General features: G+C 39.1%; 1 protein-coding gene across 1 annotated transcript in view; it reads left to right on the forward strand.

Moving 5' to 3' along the window:
* LOC124164135 (facilitated trehalose transporter Tret1-like) overlaps positions 1-17,502 on the forward strand; it is a 106,253-nt gene that overhangs the window by 39,937 nt on the left and 48,814 nt on the right. Inside the window, exon 2 of the mRNA XM_046541325.1 lies at positions 5,588-5,741. Coding sequence (XP_046397281.1) covers positions 5,588-5,741 — 154 coding nt within the window. The remainder of the gene's footprint in view (positions 1-5,587; positions 5,742-17,502) is intronic.

A 17,502-nucleotide genomic window follows, 5' to 3' on the forward strand; every position in this document is an offset into this window, starting at 1 on the left:
TTAATCCTACATATCGTGATATTTTTATTGCAGCTGATAAAACGGTGGTTATTCTCCCGATATTAGTTCTCGTATTCGCTAATTATCGATTTTTAAAAATTATCGTCTTGCGTTACCTAAAGAAATTCCAGCCTACGCCAAGATGGCGACTATATCACTAACCATTGCAGATTCGCAACAAAAACTATAATCTTTTCCTCAAGGCTTATTTTACTCCATCCAAGCCAAAACCGAATAGGACAATTCTAAGGGAACGGCTGCTCCCAGCACATTCACCATTGTGACACATGAGAAAGAAACGGCGCTGATTCCTATCACGGCCGGCTGACCGCCGTTGGCTATTCATGAGACCAGCTAATATTTCCGGTCAATGGATTAGAAACCCTTGGGCGGGCTCGCGGGTTTACTCTCCTGGGCCGAAGTCTGAAGCTATTACCACCTAAGATATCACCTCCTTATAAGATTATCACCTCTGCACCACAGAAGGGGGAGGACAGGAAAGAAAAGGGAAGGAGGCGCCGCCGCGATAGGAGACCGACGACGCCTCCTGGGACGGGATAGGGAAGGAAGGGATGGGACGAGGAATCCCGCACCATCACAAAGGCGGGCGGGTCCTATCACTAGTGAAACCAGGAAAGCCATTGCAGTGCCAGCGATTTTAGAGGATTATTCTATGAGGAAGAATAATCCAACGATCAAATCGCCAAATAAATATTTACGGTCAGTATACAAACATCTATTTTCCTTATTGTTAACTCTTAACAAAAGGCTCGAAAAAATTTCGTATAGCAAGTCAGTTATGCATCACGCCGAAAATTGGTTGTTTATCCACAGTTTTACATGCTATCTGGCGAATATAAAGCAAAATATTTCACCAAAAGCATGAATAGTTAAGTAAAAAATGTTCCAATACGCTTATCGTATGTATTGGCAAATATTGTACATACCGATATAGTTTGGTGCTTCATTGACAACATACGTTGCTGACGTCTATCACGACCTATCTGACGATCAGAAAATCCCATGAATGATGACTACGCAGAAATACTTCAGATATTAGCGTATGCCAGTCGTGAGAGGATAATTTGCACCAGGGATCACCCCCATCTGTTTCGGCGAACGTTGTTTTTTCCTTATTTTACTAACAGCATTAACACCCCGTGACATCTATAAATGTTAGAAGAGTGACATCACGCACGGTGTACGAAGGTCAATTATCAAAAGATTGCATTGACGATTCCGTGTAGTCACATTTTTCTTCGCAAGGGAGATGGTATCCAAGTGCTTACTAAAACGTGATCAATCGTATTATCCTTTGGCTTGAGGGAAATCTATTTTCTTGCCATACACGCCGAGGATGACATTCACATTGTAGTAATCATTTGGGTTAGCTGGGATTCGAACTCGATTGCCAATCATCTAAGCCAGGGGTCTCCAAAATACGGCCCGCGGGACGGATCCGGCCCGTGAAGGGCTTTCATCCGGCCCGCGCACTCGTTTCAAGTACTCGCTCGTTTAACTCTGTGAGACGCCGCTAGGAGCATTGCAGCGCTGTATTGCACGTCAAAGTCGCCTTCAACTGTTCGTAAATAAGAAATACGCCACCGGATACTTCAGTAGACGTTGGAATCGAATACTTCAGTCATCGGCAAATTTGCTATCCGGCCCGCGGGGCGATTCGGAACTTGGAATGTGGCCCTCGTGGACTAGTAAATTGGAGACCCCTGATCTAAGCCATTGGCTCACCTAGATTCTTCTTCCAAGGCGAATGTCAGACTGGGTTTATGAACAAGGTGTTGACGTCTCTAAACCACACTATGGCACAGGAGACGAAGGCAGTGCTAAATAAGCCACTGTCGGAGAAATATCCTCCGACCACTGCGGCGCAGAAGTCATCCGCGTTGTTGCATTTTGAGGGAATCGGTGCCTATTAACAATGCTAGGTCGCTTAAGATTAATTAAGATGTGAATTATTTCAGAGTTTCTATGGGAATATCATTTTTACAACTCCTCGCTTTGTTTAACTAAAAGGCCGAGAAAAACAATAAACTCAGGAACAAGGGCGTACCCAGGATCAAAACTAAGGGGGGGGGGGATTGCCATGGTTGTTCCAGTTAGTAAGATTTAGTGGTTGTTCAAGTTAGTAAGTCAAGTAGGTAAGATTTAAGCATGGAAAAGGTGATTGAAATCAACATTTTGAGGAAACTGTAACAGCTCTTGATTAGTTTTTAAAATAATTTGCTTGAAAAATATTATTTTCCTTAAAGACATTTGCGATTTTCGGAGGGGGCAGCTGCCCCTCGCTGGCTACGCCAATGCTAAGGAAGATGCATGGTGGTCGCACACATAGGTCCATGATTAAAACACAAATGGTAATTTCCACACTATTTTATTTAATACTTAACGACTATGGTTTCCACACATGGTGTCATTTTCAAGGTCACAAAGTGTCGAAACCATGTTCGGTCGTTAAGTGTTAAATAAAATATTGTGGAAATTATCATTTGTGTTTTAATCATGGATATAGCATTATTCCACAAATTTAAGCCTGAAACGATTTTATAGGAACACATAGGTATTAGGTTTTGTCCTATATTTCAACAATAAGTTACTCTTGGACCTCTCCATCTTCCGGTTTTTCGCCGCGTTGGTTGTCAGAGGTTGGCAAATGCTATTTAAATAAATAAAATTAACTCACATACGGGTGTATGCCGCGTGTCGTACTACGACACGCGGCATACACCCGTATGTGAGTTATTTTTATTCATCATGAGCCGCGAAAGCTTCAATAAAAAAAAAAAGCTATTTAAATAGCTTACATGCCGATGTCGGCACTTCGACCTGAAGACGCCTGGTGGAATCCCAACAAAACTGTCGTCAGCCTCTGAGAAACAACCCGGTGAAAACCCGGAAGATGGAAAGATCCACGACTCCAGAACGCCACGGGAGACTACGAGCCAATATTTAGTGACTTTAATTATAATTCAGGTGACCTCAGGGCTCTCAATAGGATTTTCACTTTTTCTCATCATTTTTTCATTTACGCGGATGGAATCTCTAATTCCCCCAGCTACTTTCATTTCTCCTTCCTCAGCGTCCATGTTTCCGCACCGTAGAGCGGTACACTGCAGATCTGACTTCCACAGCCTACGCAATGGTACACCAGCCTACACTATCCATCCACTCAAACCCCAATAGGTTTTTGGTCTCGTTGTTGAAGTTATTTCGGGTTTCCCACCGGATGAGGTTCTCCATCTCTGCCGACGTTTCGATGGTCGTGTCGTCCATCGTCATCAAGCCCTGATGGCGATGGACGACACGACCATCGAAACGTCGGCAGAGATGGAGAACCTCATCCGGTGGGAAACCCGAAATAACTTCAACATCATCATACGCCGAGAAAACCTCAGATCGGTTTTTGGTATCGTCCACGGCTGCTCGCCATCCGCCTCGGTCCCGAATCAGCTCCGGTTTCACGTGGATAGTGATGGGTCGGTCATGAACGATCGAATCATGTGACCAGGGTCATCTCCGAGATTGATCGGGTAACGGGATCATTCAGATGACCGAGAGGGTCATTTCCTCACGTCGGTCGTTCGTGACCGTGGACGTTCTCCATCAGTCGCGATCGTCGGTCATTCATGATTGTTCTAGACGCAGGTCATTCGTGATCGTGGTTGTTCTCCGTCAATCGCCAGCCATTAGGTCATTCGTGATTGTTCATTGCATAGGTCGTTCTCAAACACAGTCCAATCGCTATCATTCTTCGAAGATGTCGCGGTTGATGATCGTCACTCGCGACCTGAGTTGACCGTTTTTGACTGCTCTTTCACTCGTGGTGATGAATGGCATGGTATTGCAATCACTTTTAGGGGCAATGTTCGTAATAATTGTAAAGTTTTCTATACTCGACATTTCAGGGTACCTATGGCCTTCATATCTCAGGAATATGCCGCAAATCTTGAAAGAGCCCATTTATCTCTCATGCCTTTCAATCAGATCCATTATTTATATTGACTTTCCATAGTAAAATATTGATCACTAACCCTATGCCCCACGAATGATTGGAAGTTATCGTTGATTCTGTATCTTGAAAAACAATAAAGGGAGTGTAATAAACAACATTTAAGGCACATTCTGTATTTGTAAATGTTTTGGAAGTAATTAAGATAAAAATTAACTAGTTTCTGGTTTTAACAAATGAAAAAACTTTATAGATTAATGATAATAATAACAACTCATCTCTCGTTTAACAAGCTACATAGATATTGCCCTTAAGTAGAGAGCGATCAGCGTTAATAATTGACAACAGGGTAGTGATTGCCCCCTCGGTCGTGATTGCCTTCTCGGTCGTGATTGCCGTCCACTTTCCACAATCATGACCCATTCAATCACGACCTCCCGTTCATGACAGAGTCACTCAAGTGAATGGTCACCGTGATTGGGATCACGAGAATGACCGACTAAGTCCATCACTACACGTGGAGCCTTTGCATATCTTTCTCTACTTTATCTCCCCACCGTATCACCCATTTCATCACCATAGTCTGGGGTGCCACAGTAGCCGTTTGCCTCGTGAAAGATTTCTGCCACCATCCTAAGAGTGGAGCCACCTTCCTCCTATTCACGTGGCCAGCCCATCTTGATCTTATGCTTTTAATTTGGGCAATTATGTCGGGATCTTGGTAGAGGACTATCAATTATATGCAGGTCCGAATCCTAAATGTGCCTTGGTTACAGCAATGGGCCAAGACTGTAACTTTCCACACCAGCCTACACCATAGGCGGATGTAGGGGGCACGTGCCCCCCCCCCCTCTATACCCCAAAAAAATATGCAAGCTTTTTAATACGGTCCCATTATTTGTATTATGAGGTATCCTTGTGCCCCCCCAGAACAAAATCCTGGATACGGCCTTGCTTGTGCTCCCACCCAGAAAGAAATCCTGGATCCACCCCTGGCCTACACAACAGTCTTAAATGGCTTAAGACATCTCTGATTCACCTGTAATCATATCTCCATCGCGCTACACAAACCACAACTCAAGTAAACATAAACCGTGAAATGTTTTTTCCTTAGTCAGTCATCTGAGGATTTGAATTTATAAGTTCAATTCCCTAGGATGAAGGCATACCACGGCATGAATTTTTTTGGACAAAAGAGAAAAAGGTTTACAAGGTTTTCTTTGGGAATAATAGATAACCTGTATGAATTCTTAACAAAGATTGTGAAAATTCAAACAAAGCTTCCTACCATCTGTAAACAAAATAATGTTGCCCAAACCCGCATTTCATTTTTACATAATCTGGAACTGATTTTTCAAAAGCATTTCACTAAAAATTGTTCTTAATGACTGTGACAAAATTTGAATAATGTTAGAGATCCACCATCATACTTCAAACAACAAGTGTGATTTCTTCTAAATGATTAATGAGAATATCAAAGTTGTTTGATGATTCGCATTAACTATATGGTATCATACGGCTAAAAATTTTCGCGTACACAGTTATATATATGTATGTAATATAAGACGGTCCTCTCTCCAGTTTGGAAAATAATTTTCACTTTTGAATTCTTTTCCTCGGCAGAGTGCGGCCCGAGGAGAGCGGCGAAGCGCCCACGGCCACCAAAGAGACCGTCACCAAGGACGTCGTCGCCAAGAGCTCCCCCGTGGAGGAGGGAGTAATAGACGAGGGGCACGAGTGGGAAACCAAGAAGAACTTCAGGAGGGCACTGCCGCAGGTCAGAAAATTGTATTTTGAACTACAATCGAGCCTAAACCCAGTTACCTATTTACATTACGCAAGCTCCATATTCGCTAGTTTAGGGGGCCGACTGATACAAAAATAACCCAATCTCTAGCGCAAAAACATTTAGAACACCAAACAGTGACCACCATGGAACCACTATGGAACTTTTCAAAAGGCTATAGTGGATAGGCATGAGTTCAGCTCAGAATTTGAAATAAAATACTAAGCGGGTAGTAAACGCGGGTGCTTTAAACATAGAAATAAGGAAACAATTAAACGGAACTTATACTTCGAGCATGTTCCTCTAAGGGAGAGAGATATGGACAATTACAGCTGCGGAGGTATCAAGAGTAGAGGCCTTTGGTGCTACAGGAGAATGATGAAGATCAAATGGATCGACCGAGGAAGAAAAGAGGAAGTCCTAGGAAGAGTAGTAGAGGAGAGAATCCTCATGAAAACCTTGACAAGAAGACAGAGCAACCTCATAGGCCATATCATGAGGCATAATGGCCTGATGAAGACAACCGTCAAGGGACAAGTAGATGGCAAGAACGGAAAAGGAAACCCTCGAGCAAAATATATAGAACAGGTAAAGAAAGATGTGAAAGAGAAGAAATACATTATTGTGAAAAGGTTTGCTGATAGGAGAATTAAGCGGAGAGTGGCGTCAAACTATAGTTGACAAGTGAAGAATGTAAGTAACGCTCAATATAATGGCATTACGCCGAAATCTGCAATAACATCTGGTGGAAAGTTCCTCGTGGCCTCCATTGATTTCTAAAGCACGCGACCACAAGCCATAAGGTGGCGGTAGGGAGAGTGGAGGACGAGGAAAACATACACTCGAGATGAAACTTGGAGAGCCGTTCGAGGGAGAAAGTGGCCATCACACTTCGACATCAGGCCTCTCGTGCAAAGAGGTCAAGGTTCCTCCGTGAGGTGGTTGGTAAACAATAAGCCGCGAGCTAATCCGGAAGCAATGCCATCGGACCCTCAAAAGCATTCCTCTCTTTAGCAGTTAATTGATTTGGAGGGCACTTCAATCCCTCTCAACCTGTGGTATTTTGTCATAGGAGCTGAAGGAATGAAATCTTTGCTCTTTCTACATGGTTATTTTTTTTGTCCGACCATGGTATCGTTACGTTGTAAAATTTTCATGGTGAGGGGTACAGGAAAAATGAGCAGTATATGTATTGCGTTAAAAAATGGAGTGGGTGAAATTTCGGACGCTGAATTGTTCGTGGTTACTTAGGAATGACCCTCAAAGGGAGGCAACGACAATCGAAGAAGATAATCAATGGCGCATAATGGGACTTAATTTCCAGTTTCCTGTAGAGTTTATTTTTTTTGTTAGAGGTATTTTTTTTCATTTTTGGTCATGCTTCGCTCGCTAAAAAATAATCTTTCATTTTGATGATTTCCGAATGTTCCAAGAAGAACAATGAGAACATTTTCCAGCATTTCAAACATTAAAAATTTTATATTTTAGGGAATTTAGAGGTAAAAATTTAAAATATGAGATAATGGAATATGATGAAATAGGTCTACTCTATGTACTCTGAAAAATTCTAGATGATAGTCGAGGTTTTAAAGAGGAATACGTCACGAAAAACGAAAGGTCGAGCGGAGTGACGCAATTTTTCTTTCCGACAAGGCTCGTAACCTTCATCCAAGATAAAAAGGCCTTTAAGAAAAAAAATGTTTCATCGCACAGAGATAAAGGTTTTAACGCGCGTTGAAAAGGTCAGAAATATTTTAATAAGCGTTATTTATCTAAATTGCTTAAAATGCTTTCACTGCAGCAATGAATTACATCCATTATTTATTGCCTTTGATTATTAGGAGAATGTACCATTTATTATACATATGGGACATTACATACTATTTTTGATGAAAAATTGTCAAAACCGGCCTTATGGGAAATTGTTACTGCAATTCATAAAACGCAAATAGAATATAGAACGCACGTATAAGGACAGCTATCTTTAAACATAATATTATGCCCATATAATGCTTTAATTATGGATAGTATTAAAATTCATAATCTTTTATTTCATCTTTGATTATTAATATATAATAATATGCCTTATAATAATAACATGCCTTTTATATATATGCATGAGCCATTTCACGCCGTTTTAGGCAAAACTTACCTCTGCGAAAACTATCGGCCTCTTAGATAGATTGTAATCTTTTGATCAAAACATTCTAACCCCAAAGCCATTTTGGAATACCTACTTGCAACGCTTTATCATACATTTCAATATTTAATACTCATTAATCAATTCATATTAAAATGAGTTTATTAGTAAAAGGTTGATTGTACTTTTTGATTATTCCAATTTCAATTCACTTATTTCGATGATAATTCTATCAATAAGTATGAAATTTCCATGGTTTCTTTTAATTGTAAGTTCATTAAATAGCTACAAGTGCTCACTGCACCAAAGAATGACTTGGCCTAAGCTTTAAAAATTTAGCTCCAGGATAATTATAATGAACGCAGACATTTCGTGAGTAATATGATCCCTTCATAAAGTCCTGGGTTATTATACCATCTGCGTAAGCATTTAAAATCTCCAGGACTCATACTTTTAATGCATACATTTCGCGAGTAATTTGTTTCCTCCATAAATTTCTTGGTTATTAGAGAATCTGGACCCATTTAATCTACATCTATATCCTACCCCACAAGTCTCAACAGGCGTGTGACGTAGGATGTTAGGACACCACCCAATAGTAATTAAAAAGAAAATGCTCTAACGAAGTTCCGCGTAGCATTTATTAAAGTCCTTTATGGTTCGGGGGAAATACGAATTCCCATGCCTATCCGTTCGGCAAATTATCTGTCTTTAATTTATCGTTTCTGTCGGACCTGGAAAAACAGAGCGGTTATTGTATGATTTTATCCGTGTCTCTCTCAAAAATATCAATTCACAACTGCAGCCTCCGAGTCTCTAGCGATGAAAAAGGGGAATCAAAGTACATCAAAATCGATGTATTATTTTTGTATTCACCGATTATGATATTAATTAAGCTCTTCGAAAGCTGTTTTTAAGAAAATTAGCTGCGTATAAATTGTATTCGAGGTCTACTCTTAAGGAAATTACCTATCTGCGACGTGTTGAGTGAATTCGACGAATCTCATTTGGATTCACTTCACCTCATTATCCCTCAAATCTGATTCTTTAGATCATAAACGTAAACGAATGGTAATAAAATTGTTCAAACCCTTGTGTATTTACAGCCATTTAGAGATTTAGAACCCCACGATGATGAATAAAGTTAGTCTTTCATTAGCTGCAGTGGATATTCCCAAGTGCACGCAGGTAGGGAAGCATTATCTGCCGAATATTCAGTTTATCTTTCAAGTAAAATTTCACGACCCCTACATATCCGCTTTTATGAAGCACGATATAAATTTAATCGAGATTTCTCAGCTTCAGTTAGATGATAGAGTATTTATTCTGCACTCGTAAATGCTCACCAAACAAGATTTTTAGTGGGAAACTTTAATCTTTAATCATGTTCGTCCATTTCCAGTTCATTCGACGGATTTGAAGGCATTATTACTCAGCATATACAGCAAAAGTTTCGTTACTATTTAAGAACCCATAAACCTTCCTTCACCTCTTTTATATGGAGGTGTTTTACAGTATAACTCCTAAAATAATCTTCATTGGGTGTGTGTGTGTTTATAAGTGGTTCTGAGAAGCTGGGGTTTGGTCCCTACAGTAAAACGCTCCCCATGCCGAACACCAACACATTTTTGCAGCGAGGAGTACGAGAGTTGGGAAATATTATACTTCTCTATGAGTTTTTCATTTCGTATTGCTCCTAAAATTGCATTAACAGCCTCATAATACGTATCGGTTGCCTGAAAATTTTTAAAAGATTCATCCGACATGATCCTGTTTGATTAAACAAGTATGTCTAGTTAAATTCATCGTAAAAATACAGTATCCCCATATTTTCTGTAGGCACTTATCCGCAAGTAGTATTGAAAACTGAGCATGTCCCACGCATTCATAAACCAAATCGATCGTTAAAAAAAAAACAATTTCCATAACTTGGGAGGTATTTTTCGCAGCGCTCGTATGAAAATATTGTGAATATTTTCAATAAATAACACACTGCCTCCAGAAAACATTATTGGAGGTGAAATATTACGATAATTTCGGTATACGGTGATGAATAAATAATGGCAGCTAGCCAGTAATGATACATTTTGTCTTCAAAGTTGAATATCACGGAACTATCAACATGGAATAATGTATTACAGGCCTCCGACGATTACTCAAATAATTTTCGTAATAAAGACACAAATCTGTGGTCAACCCCCGCACTCACACGCAGGTGATAAACGAAAAAGCACGCATAGGATGACGATAAGGCTTACGCTGCAGACCATCTGGGCTTATGACGAGAGCCTGTACCTGTGTGTGTAATGTGCTCATGGATGTTCATTCACAATCACGAATCAAGTACGATACTACCATTACAATGAAGCTCATCGAATTTCAGGGAAAATATTTTTTTATAGCCATTAGCTAAATTTAAAATATGCACTTAGACAGGGGGAGTATATGAGAGGGGGCAAGACAACCCCTTCCACCCCGAAATTAGGAAAATGAAGAAAAATTTTGCGAAGTAGTCTGTATTACCTCATTTAATCATTCTCGACCGCATGCAATGGTGCTCCTCCAAATATAATTCATTTATAATTAAACATAACATATCTTAGGGTGTCCTACTTTGAAATCAGTTTATATAGCCTTGGCTCCAAGGCACTCTGAAGAAGAATTGAAGAAAGATTAAGTAAAATGGTCTGTATTAGCTCAATTAATCATGCTAAATGACATTCAATGATGCTCCGCCAAATATAATTCATTTATAATTAAATATAACATATCTTAGGGTGTCCTTATTTGAAATGAGTTGATATTGCCTTGGCTCCAAGGCAATATCAACTTATTTCAAAGATTCAGCGCGCAAGAGAAAGAGAGGGCCAAACCTGGGGTTGGGGAGGGGGCCAATCGCCTTACTGAATTTGGAAAATACTCCTCAAGTGGGTAAAACAGGCATGATCACCTCTCATCGCTAAGGTTACGGTCTGTACTGGGGCCAAACTAAAGTTTCGCGTAGCTGATGGTATTCTTCAATGGGGTGAATATAATGGTGTGACCGAGGGCAGTAGCGAATATATAGTAGCGAATTCAGGATAGGGACAGGGAAAAATGTATTACAGGCCTCCGACGATAACTCAAATAATTTTCGTAATAAAGACACCAATCCGTGGTCAACCCTCGCACTCACACGCAGGTGATAAACGAAAAACCACGCATAGGATGACGATAAGGCTTACGCTGCAGACCATCTTGGCTTATGACGAGAGCCTGTACCTGTGTGATAGGTATAGGGGCCTGGATGGTAACATCCCAGCAGTAGAGGGGGTGCGAAAAATATTATCATTTTATCTACTATCGGCGAAAAAAACGTAGAACGCTGAACTTAAGCATTTTTATGAAATTTCGCCTCAGCTCTAAAGAGTCATGTCCTGTATCTTTTTACTAATTGTTTATTCAACTACAGCAATGAATCGTTAAACATAGTTTAAACTATGAGAAAAACTATGAGAACGCCGAAACGGTCTTTTTTTTCGTCTCGCCACGGGCAAAATATTTGATAAGTACATTTTATTGTATTTTATATGGGTAGAATCACATCTTCGAATTACAAATAGCCTTGTATTTTATATGGGTATATTGTATTTTATATGGGTAGAATCACATCTTCGAATTACAAATAGCCTTTTAAAATTAAATTTTACCAATTCTTTGGTTTTTTTAACGGCCGAAAGGTAGACTTTAATTTCCAAGGTGTAGAAAAGTACATGGTAGTTGAAGTTATGTTATATGAAAAAAATATTTCCAAACTTTTCATGTAAGGAAACGTTTATATTGTTTCTCTTACTTAAAATAAACCATAATAAACAAAAATTGCCATTTTTGCAGTGTGCATTGCCGTGGGGCGACTTTCGTTTTTATGCTTAAAGTTCCGCGTTCTACCATTTTTTTCGCCGATGATAGTGCAAATTGGATACCCAAATCAAGCCTAACAAGGTATATCGGCCATTTTCAGAGCCTTGTAGACATTCGAACGCATAAATAATTCCCTGTTTTAGGCAAAAAAGTATGCAGTATAATACAGTCTATTTCCTAAAATTGGTGAGTGTTTAACAGTGGTTTAAAAATACACAACAAACATCTTTCGATGTGCCTCAGGGGGGTATTATGTTGGAACCGCACTACATTTTTGTGTGCGACAGAAATGATGTGGTATTGCTGTCTTGTCAATCACATTTTGTTAATAAAACTCGTGTATCTCAAGGAAAATAAAAGACCATAATAAAAATTATGCTATTATAAAAGCATACCCGAAGTATGGCCCCACTTCAGATTTTAAAAAAACGGGCCTTCACAACTAGTAGAGGTAGATTGCTGGATTGTGGGTTGAGGTAGAAATTGAAGGCTCATATATTCACTCCAAAAAGATATCATTTATAGCGACTCCCACAACTGATGCCAATTTGATAAGGCGCTGAGGCAAGGCGGCTATGACGTCTTCCGAGAACCGTTTGCGATGAAAAGCAACGCACTTCACGTAACATCGCTCGCTATTCTTATTCCCATCACGATTTAATCTGATTACATAACTGAATCAGATTTTGCCAAGAGTACGGTTTCCCAGGAGGACCGTCAAGTCGTACGTATGAACACAACTCCCGAACGAGTTAATTAGCTAGATAAAGCAGAATGCCAAATCGCTCGCGACTCGATTACCGGCGTCGAAACCTCCAAGAAGGTGAAGCGTGTGTCCCCGTGAATACTCAAAGAGGGAAGACGTCTTCCGCAATGCGGTGAAAGCAATCGTCTCAAAGTGCTGACATTTCCACTTTCATTACTCCGATCCTTACACGTACAGGGAATGCAAATCAGCCGATCTCAAACTATCACCCTACGTTAATACCCACACAGCGTGAAGACAAGTAATACCTCCATAGGGTGACGACGATGGAGGTTGGTGCGAGTTGGTGCGAAGTATACGAATTTCAAAATATAATCTTCTAGCTTTATTTCATCGACTGACGGCTAAAAAATATCCAAGACGTGATATATTTTATGAAATTGTATTTGAAACTCTACACACTCATACAGGTTGTTACTTGCCTATCTAGATAGGAAAAATATCGACAAATGCCTCTCTATACACACAATTCATTTTCATAGCTAATGAAGTAGCACCCATTTTATGCCATATTTTGTGCCTTTGTTTGAAGAATATGGTAAAGAAACTGACAATAAAATGCTTGAAAACTTTACTGGGGAACAATAAAATAAAATTCACTAACTCATTCTTAACTGTGTGGTATTCCATTGTTAGTTTTCTTGAATAGTTCATTTTAACTTATACTACTCCTGTGGTACAAGTAAAAGTGAACTTTCAATACAATAGACTTTCAAACTCTCAATAAACTTTACATTAGAATAGCTTAGCGGTAATACGAGAAAGGATTTTTACGGTTATATTTAGATATTTACGGCATTGGACTTTGCAGAACGATGATTTCGCGCAATAGTTTTACAGTAGCACAACTTTTGTCTGCGCTGAACATTTTAACTACCATGCATAAGTTTAAATTTTTTTCAACGAATCACCTTATTTTAAAGCAATCTAAATTTCGATAAGAAATGGCCCCAAAATATCACGTTAATACTCGTAGTTTTTTATGCTTTCATTTTTAAAACAAAATATAAGTTTGCGTGGACCTTAACACTTAAGAAAAGGACGAAGGCATCACTTTTGAATGCTGAAGGTTACCAGAATACTTCAAATACTTTCAATGTACCGTAAATTATTTATCCACCCGGCATCAAGTAAGAGTTTTATAAAACCCACTCGTTTAAGTAATATATTTAAAAATTGCAGCCACGGGGAAGGCAAACACAGAGAAAATCCTTGCTTCCATTCGCATTTACTGATTGCCCCGGGCAACAGAACTTACTTTCTCAACCAAAACACGCTTAAAACAGTGCCGTCCACCCCCACGTCCACTATCACAGGAAATTAAAACCCCTAACAGGCTAAAGCCAAGAGGATAAGGAAAGACTAGGAAGAAAAAGAAAGGCGTGACCAGAATCACAGATGGACATTGGACAGTAAAAGAACAGTGAAGGTAGACTATAAATCATTGGAAAACCGAAGTCACGCACATAGTTGCAAGAAGAGACCACCATGAGATGAAAACAGCTGACATCATTGGTATTCGCATTGGTATCTCATAATTGTCGATCAGGTATGTTAGAAATTCAAGAAAAAAATCATCTCCTTTCCAAGCTAAATCCACAATATCAGTTACTATCAAACAGTTCTGACGAATGCCATGATGTCATTCAATTTAAGTGAATTAAAAATTCAGAAACACAAACATTGCTTTGTAAATCTCCTCAAATAATCCGCATCCGCCAAAATTATTGCTTTTTAATTGAAAAATGGGTTAAGATCCAAATAATGGTAGTTACACGAAATATAAGCTTCACACAACGAAAAACTTAGTAAAAATATGATACCTAAAAGTAATTCAACCCATTTATTCGTACGCCCGAGACTTGTATCCAATGTGTCAGAAATTCATGAAAAGTGGACATGAATAAGAAAATGTTTCCATGAACGTCATAGTAATGTATAGTAAAGTGGTATTTTGTTTTGTTATACCACAAAAGAAATCTACTTCTAATTCTAATATTACATTTGGTAAATCTCATTACAATTTTACATTCTGTATTCATCATCGATTTCCAGCACCTGATTCCATCCCATTTTATAAGGCTGTAACTACTTAATGCATTTGATCATTTTCCTCGTGGCGGGCATTGTTTGTACCTCAGGAGTAAAATTTGATCATCACAACGCGTCCATGTAGTCACGAAGACTCTTATTCAAGGCAGGGTGGTCATATCTCATCTTTAGAGGCCATTAATTATGAATCCATGCCTTTTCAACGGTATGATGACAAAGGTACAAGTTAATCTGGCCAAGTATGACATAAGAGTCAAGGTTACCATCCATTTAAAGGAGACATATAGCATCGACGATCATTATTCACACCTCTAATGCGCACTCGTATCATTCGATGCAGTCCCCTTTTACGAATTTTTCCCTCGATTACAGTCAGTATATTAATATATTTAACATGTTGAATCTCGAAAGATGATCCCCCACAGACAGCAAATATACTACACTGTCTCTGGTGCAATTATGTGGAACTACTTCACAATACACAAATGCACATCTAATTTATTTAATTCGTGCAAAAGCATAAGTATTTTGAACTTGAGCTCAAAATTCGAAAATTAAAATTTTTCGCGTGAACAGCGGTGAAATGTACGGGAATTTCTACGAGAAAAAATTCCTCTAGACCGGGAATCAAACCACGGACTTTTGGTTTTCCGGGCCACTGCGAAGACCACTAAGCTATCCAGGTTTCCGATCTTCCGGGGCAAGTATTTGCCAAGAAACTAGCCATCTGAAAAGATTTCTATACTTTAAGTAGCCGCAGCACAACACCCTTACGAGGAATGCGTTCCCTTTGAAAACTCTAATAAATCTACGACATTGCAATCCGGTCCTTTTAGATAGCATATGAATACACAGGTAGCCGCATCAACCCGATTACCAGTGCCATCTAACAAAATTCACTAACTCAGGATTAACTTTGTGGTATTCCATTATAAGTTTTCTTGGATATTACACAATTACTTATACCACTTCTTTTTTACAGAGCGCGACCCGGGTTTCGATGAATTATCATCATCTTCAGGCACAAATAATGATTTTTTATCTTATTATTGTTACCTAGATACTTGATGAATTTTAAAACGGACGCCAGAATAGGGGAAAAGGATGGGTAAAGATATTCATTTATAAGAGCACTGTCATGACTATTATTAATTTTTTAAATTTCTAACTGCTCTCTAGAGTCCAATGCACGGCGGTCATAATGAGATAAACCATAGAGTAAGTATATATACTTACTCTATGGATAAACAGATCATAATTTGCGCCTGAGGATGATGATAATTCATCGAAACCCGCGTCGCGCTCTGTAAAAAAGGAGTGGTACAAGTAATTTTGTAATATCCAATAAAATTTACAGCCCCATCTCGTTTGGAGCTGACATAAACTGGCGAGGACCTACTTGCCAGCCGCCGCGCAGAATAAAAAGCGCAAAAATTTATGCATTGAAAGAGGAGGAAAGACTTTCCAAAAAAGGAACGATAATGGTTTAGCGGGAACTACTTCCAGAGGCCGAGGACGAAGTTAAAGGTCTCATTCTTAAGCTGGTCTCGTCCCTTTTATTCTTCGCCGAAGGTCAGCATCATAGTGCTCCATTTGGGGGGTTTGCGATCGTGTCTCTAAAGCTCATGTCCAATGACCACCGGGGCGACACGGTGTGACTGGCCTCCACACGACCCATTTTGCCTATAATTCGATTTAGACGAGGTGATTTAAGGCAGGCATTATCGGGATCGTATTCAATCTAATCCCGAGGAAAGTTGGTGGAACGTTTGCGATCATTTCAGCGCGAGTTCTCCGTAAATGATCAGTTTCCTCATATTTCCTTTACATGGCCAATTTTGGGATTGCAATCCCTGGTAGACTTCTGGAAAAATTCTTCCAGGTAAAATTCTATCTCTGGTAGACTATTTGGAGAAATTTCCGATTTTTCTAAAGGTCTTTGCTAAACAGTGATCGTTGATGAAATTATTTTCCAAAAGTACTATACTTTTCTAAACTATTTACGATTAACTTACTTTTAATTTCTCCCTAACGAGCCGCTTGATACTTTGAATTCCGGTTTCACTGCACGCAAACAATGGCAAGTAAGGGTGCGGCAGTTATAGACGTGTGTTCCAAAGCCTCACATCTTGAATCAAATATGGGCGTTGACAGATATTTCCTAAGAACATCGACTTCTTCAGTTGAAGATGGAACGTAGTACGTTAGTGGGTACGTTTAAAGAGATATTACTTAGAAAATAAGTAAATTTTCCCTCAAAATTTAAAAATGAGTTCTTATAATTGTACTTTCAGTACTGCTATCAATATGGTTTTTCCGAACTATAAATTTGAAAATAACCCTGAGAAATCTTTCAGTCTCACACGCTGAGTTAAATAAAGGTACGCCCAAAGTAATAAGAAGATAAGAGTCGTTTTAAAACAATCTTTCCTTAGGAGTAGGTAATACTTTCATAATGTATCTGATAAAAGTGTCAAAGGACACATGCTTTCGTATTGACAATAGTGAAATCAGTTTTGCGAAAAACTTGAGGTTCTGTAAAAAATAAATAAATGATCACCTTACAACCGCAACTATTTGTGACCAATTGTAATCCTAAGAAAAATAATATTCTACATATTTCAGTTATTTAAGTTGCCAGGGGAGAAACTTAACAAAAAGTCTCTTCGTCATGTGATATAAAACAACCTACTCCTCCAGAATTGGGTGACGCGAATATCTTCCGTTCCAATGACGATGATTCTCCATTACCAAAATATGTAAATGCACTTGCGAAAGAATTTAAAAATATGTATATTCCACTAAATCTACGCACTCGATCGAAAGATGTAAGATTTATATAAATGGCTTTTTCATGCAACATCTTTTGGAATTGAAACATAAATATCACAGCG

The sequence above is a fragment of the Ischnura elegans genome, chromosome 8 (assembly GCF_921293095.1).
Source record: "Ischnura elegans chromosome 8, ioIscEleg1.1, whole genome shotgun sequence".
Lineage (NCBI taxonomy): Eukaryota > Metazoa > Arthropoda > Insecta > Odonata > Coenagrionidae > Ischnura > Ischnura elegans.